Source organism: Rhipicephalus microplus, chromosome 1 (assembly GCF_043290135.1).
Source record: "Rhipicephalus microplus isolate Deutch F79 chromosome 1, USDA_Rmic, whole genome shotgun sequence".
NCBI lineage: Eukaryota > Metazoa > Arthropoda > Arachnida > Ixodida > Ixodidae > Rhipicephalus > Rhipicephalus microplus.
This window is the reverse complement of record NC_134700.1, coordinates 268,559,708-268,565,306: the sequence shown is the minus strand read 5'-3', so window position 1 is coordinate 268,565,306 and position 5,599 is coordinate 268,559,708. Positions and strand designations below refer to the sequence as shown.

The window sequence follows — 5,599 nt, the reverse complement described above, 5'->3', positions numbered from 1 at the left end:
GGAACACATCGGCATGTCTCAGCCGGCGGTGAGCAACACCATCCACGAGGTGACGGAGGCGATCATTACCGTGGCTGCTAGAAAAAGGGTGGCGGACTTCCTACTGACAACAGCTGCTAAGGATGAGGCAAAGGTGGAGTTTGTGCTACGCGGTTGCATCCCTGGGGTGCTGGCGTGTGCCGATGGCACGTTGGTCACCATTCGCAAGCCAGAGAAATTCAGACTGGCCGACACGGCGAGCTTCATGTCCAGAAGGGGCTATTATGTCCTAACGTCATGATCGTAAGTACTGTTGGGATCGTTTATTACTCGCCCTTCGGAGCAATTGTTCAGTTGTGACGCCAAAGCTGGAAAAAGTAATAATGCAACGAATGAAAAAGAACCTGCAGGGAATTGGGTGCGAGCTAGATGGTGGCTCGCAAGGCCTCGGTAATAATAAGTGGCAAGTGTTTTGTGCGTGAGCCAGTTGCCGTTTTTGCACTGGCATGCATACGCAATTGAATTGTGCATTTTAGAGGTAATCGGTAATATGGGCAGCAGACGTAGCAGAAGTATATACACGACAGGGAAGTATTTCCAACACGAAAGTGCTTACAATCACAATTGGACGAGCTGGCTTTGGTATTTACGAGTGTTCTTTCCCAAGAGCAACGCGTAGCTTTTCACTTATCGATCATTCAGTGGAAGTCGTAGTTATGTGTACAGCAGAGGTGGGGTCGTTGCCCCCACACTCCCCCCTCCTCAGTGTGCTACACCCCGTGTTTCCTTCTAAGTGAAGCTCCTTGTACCAATGACTGTACTAGTACGCATTGTTTCCTGCATATGCGTAGAAAAAAGGGATTTATTCTGAGTATAAATGCAGTACTATTTTATATCGCTCCTCATCGCAGATGTGCAAAGCATGGCTGCGCATAATTGTCATAGACCCATGATTCCCAGATTCGTGCCACGACTCCTGGGTGTGGGAACACAACCCACTGCGTGCACGCCTAGCTGCACATCTGCAGCCTGGCGAATATCTGCTTGGTAAGTATTAATGTGTACTATCTGGGCAGAGCACTCAGCTTTTATGCTTACATTGCAGGAGACGCAGGCTATCCCCTCAAGCCATGGCTCCTAATTCCAGTCCTTTGCAGTCAACCGTGCAACACTTCCGAAGGCCGATACAACAAGGAGCACGCATCCATGCACAATGTTGTGTAAAGGTGTATCGCCGTGTTGAAAAGCAAGTTCCGCTGCTTGCAGCACTTTCTAACGATGCTCTACAACCCCGATCGGGCAGCGCAAATCATCTATGCTTGCTTTGCTCTCCACAACATTGCGTTGCATGCAGGCGACTGGACCTTGGACGAGTATGTCGTAGACATGCCACCAGCTGAGGATGACGATGGAGAGCCAAGGGGGAGCCATATGCTCACACCACGCAACGTGCTGCTCAGAGACGGCAGCAGTGCTGTCTTGGACCTTTTTTGAAGTACACAGGAACGGTGAGTTTTCATGTTTTCATATCCCACACATAATTTATTTACACTGATTCTAGTGCATCTAGACATGAAAGGGCTGTGTTTGCCACATTTGAATACACAGAGTACTTACTTGTGCTTCAATATGAAGCAAGGTGGCAATGTCAAAATGCTGCATTTTCTTTAAGTGGCACATGAAATATGCAACAGAAACACCCTTTTCCATAATAGCGATCACAGTCACAACAGACTAGATTGGAGCAAGCATATATGAGCGGCACTCTGTGCTGAATGTTGCTATCACAAAATTGTGCGAACAATGCAGCAACGTCTCAAAATTCTTTTCACCAGAACGCATAAAAATCGAGATTCCATTAGTAACATGTTGTATGAACACATGATACATAAGTCCATATCTTGTCATAGTGACTGACTACAAGCATTCAATTGTGCACGCCAGGCTTGACGAGCAATTGTGCTTGTCAAGTTGTTCTGTTTTTTTTGCTCATTGTCCTAAACATTGTGTGAATGTTAAAATAACATTTATTTGAATTCACGACTGCAGTCATGCTGCAATGCTAAAAAATATGCAAATCAAGACGGCAAACAACAGGCGAGTTGTTTTGATAACATACAGCATGAATAATTCCCTCAGCCATCTCGCGGCTCCCAAGCCATACGACGTTCGAAATTTATTCCCGCAAAGAGTCGTTTACAACGAAAACTAGATGAAATCAATCGCTGGCATGTTGCTGTGATGACCATTTTCCTCTGTAAAACTGTGCGGGATGACCACTTACTAGCTTAGCGCTCCCAAACAAGATGCGAGATGACCACTTACTAGCTTAGCGCTCCCAAACAAGATTCGGAATGTAGTTGTTGCATCTTAGCCTCATTGTGCTGAAATGAAAATATCACAGTGAACTGCAAAACAGTGTGATGCAAAAAGATATCACATTACTACACTATGTGGTAATGCTGAATAAAAATCACAGTGAGCTAGAAAACACAGTGGGACAATACAAATATCAAAGAAACATTAACAGAAAATGTCAACTATACACTCGTGGTCTCCGTGTGAATGACTGGACACCTTTGAAATGTGGGTAAAAAACACTGCCACTAGAACAGCTCGAACATACATTGAGAAATGCATATATCGAACATAAAAAATGCTGCACTCCTTATACAAAGTAAATGCTAACCTAAATCTAGTTATATGTACTAAATGCAAACAAAAAACGAATAAAATAGAACATGAACAGCAACACGTAAACATATCAAAAACACTAAACCAATTATGAATGATAAAAAGTTGAAAACATGGCGAAAAACAAACTAAACTATGTATATGTCTCCAGAAGCGTATAAAATTGAACATGAACAGCAGCACCTAAACACATTGAAACCGACAAATCTATAATGAATGATGACAAGAAAAAACATTGAACACATGACGAAAAATTAAACTAAAATACGTATCCCTTTCTCGCAGAAAGCCCTCAGCCATGGCCAGTGCCCTCCTGCACCGCTGCCGCTTTCTCCTGTGCCGCTGCCACACGCCGTTCTGCAGGAGCGATGCGGGTGGTTGAATTTTTCATCTCCCGCAGCACCTGCGATGAATCATCATGGTGTAAATGTTTAAGTGAGCTGCCGGTAAACCCTTAACCATCTCGTGGCTGGAAGCTGCTGCTGCTGCCAAGAATTGCAACGGGCACAACAACTTCCCCTCAGTTGAAGATCAACTGGCCTGATGGCATCCTTTGAAAGTGGGAAGCTTTGTGTACAAGCAATGCCCTCCTCGTGTGGACCTACAAACAATTGTTGAAACTGCTCTTTATTAATGTCCTCAAATGCATCTCTCACCATGAAAGAGCCCCAGGGCTAACTAACCTTTTGCCCGGCAGTTTATCATTGCAGATACCCGATACCATGCCCTCAATACAATGCATGGTTCTTGTTTACAGCCCAAGTTGGTTTCAGTCATCATAATAGAACATGGGGAATGCTTATGCCCCTTATGTAAAATGTAAACAAAGGGTCTACTCACCTTGAGCACCTTGTCGCCCTGCTCAAGGTTCCAGTCCTGCACTCAATAAAGCACTAAGTTCTCAGATGCTTGCGTGTTACTGTGTCACTGCCATCTACAGCCGCTTCAGTGGCCTCCACATCCATTTCCACTGCAGCAGTGGGAACATTCGCCTGCTGGAAAGTGTAGTAAGCATGATCTTTCAGAAAGTGGGTATTCGTTACTCTAGCTATTTTGCAACCTTAAGTACTAAACATCTGCGGAAATGTTCTGCAGCTATTCAGTGGTCATTGATGTCATGTATTACCATTTTAGTGCATGCACTTACCCGCAGTCATTGCGTGTTTTATGATAAATTATTACCCCTTGTACTGCAAGGGCTGCAAACTGAGATTTTAGTTAAACCTACCCACTTTTGATTACTTTCTCGTGCGCTTTATTCCCGTTTAACAAGGTTCCACTAAAGGCACCCCTTCAGATATCAAACTCTGTCATGGTACCGCTCAGGAACCCGTGATACTGCGGCGGCAGAGTGCTTACCTGTTGATAGGTGAGACCAAAAACGCCACTGAAGCGTGTCATCCCAGTCAACTGTAGAACCTGGCCGCGGAAGCCAGGCAGCCAACCCCATACAGTGCCCCTGAAAATATACACTAATGTCACAGAACATATTGCCCGTGCCATTCGACGGTCACTTACGTTTGTGCGTCTCTGATGGCGGCGGTGTCACGGCGCGCCTCGCGCACCGGCCTGCGCCACCAAGCCTGCCATTCCTGCGCAAGCACTTCATGGTTCAGCGCGTCGCTGAGCTCTTGCCACAGCCGCCACCGGTCGGTGATGGTGACGCCGTGCCGCAGCTCGATGGCATTCGCCACGAGCTGGGGATGTTCGTCCATAAAGGCGAGCACCAGCGCGCGCTGAGCCTCGGATAACGCCGATGAGCCGCTGCTGCTGTTGACTACTGGTACAGTTGACCTCCGCCACGATTGCGCTCGACTGAGCCAACAACTTCGAAAGTTGCGCTGTTTAGGTTTGTATAGTGGAGGAGATATGAAAACAGTAACTGCTTGAAACGGGGTTGTATTTAGCGCCACCACGTACCGTCCCGCTAAATTTAGCTTTATTTCATAACAATAACAAGAAAAATACGTTTATATTGTGCCGTATTCCTTAATAAACGTTTAAAAACTTGTGCCAACACAATTTTATGATGATCAATAGTAGTTAAACATTTTTCAACACGTTACAAACACTTTTCACTTTGCTATACGGTCCCCAAGTCCACGTCAAAATGATGACGCGAGGCTTCATTTCGCTCATTGGCTGTTCACTTCCTCTCGTCCTCGCGATCGCTGCGGACCGCCCATTTTTTGACGTCACCGACAGACCGCCTCCGTCCGGATTTGGAATTTTTACATAATTGCGCCACAGAGCTAAACGGATGGCTCGCGCCAGTGGGGCCCTCGAATAGGGGCCCCCCACCTTGCCGGACAGACTTCGCTCTTCACCCTGTATATTCCTCGGGGCACTGTAGTTCTAGCCTGTCTGGATTATGTACATAATAAAGTTTTCTACTACTACTATACACTTCTATACCTCTTATATATATATATATATATATATATATATATATATATATATATATATATATATATATATATATATATATATATATATATATATATATATATATATATATATATATATATATATATATATATATGTGTGTGTGTGTGTGTGTGTGTGTGTGTGTGTGTGTGTGTGTGTGTGTGTGTGTGTGTGAAGAAAACCAAGGTGGTTAACCAGGAAGCAAGTGTTTGGTTTGCTACCCTGCACCGGGGAAGGGGAAATAGGAGGCAGGAAAGGGAATGACAGAAATAGAGCGGGACGAAAGCGAAAACGCACAAGCACACTAAAACGTCACAAACGTTCGACGAGGCGGCAAAGGCGAGCTTGAAATGACGATGACAGTTTTCTTTCAACGACACACGGATAAACCTCGAGATAACAGCTCAGCTGTGAGAGGTTATCGCAGAACGGAGTCGGCAGAGTGTGAGCATGTGTCTTGGAGGGGGGGGGGGGCTTGTTTGGTAGGCACCAAAACTCG

The 5,599-nt window shown here is 45.3% G+C and overlaps 1 protein-coding gene and 1 long non-coding RNA gene across 4 annotated transcripts; one reads left to right on the top strand and one right to left on the bottom strand.

Moving 5' to 3' along the window:
- The first annotated feature begins 201 nt into the window (after positions 1–201).
- On the top strand, positions 202–3,579 carry LOC142817243 (uncharacterized). Of its 3 annotated transcripts, none has more exons than XR_012895130.1 (4): positions 202–282; positions 891–1,225; positions 1,334–1,487; positions 2,959–3,579. It is a non-coding gene; the product is annotated as an uncharacterized LOC142817243 (long non-coding RNA). The 3 variants fall into 3 exon arrangements; XR_012895129.1 differs by lacking the exon at positions 202–282 and having other exon boundaries at positions 289–1,026; positions 1,085–1,225; XR_012895128.1 differs by lacking the exon at positions 202–282 and having other exon boundaries at positions 289–1,225.
- Positions 3,532–4,665, bottom strand: LOC142817236 (uncharacterized). The gene is made up of 3 exons (XM_075894300.1): positions 4,192–4,665; positions 4,033–4,132; positions 3,532–3,668 (listed from the first exon to the last, which is right to left on the bottom strand). The coding sequence occupies exons 1-3, from the start codon at positions 4,386–4,388 to the stop codon at positions 3,567–3,569; spliced, it is 399 nt and encodes a 132-aa protein (XP_075750415.1). The 5' UTR covers positions 4,389–4,665; the 3' UTR covers positions 3,532–3,566.
- Positions 4,666–5,599: the final 934 nt, after the last annotated feature.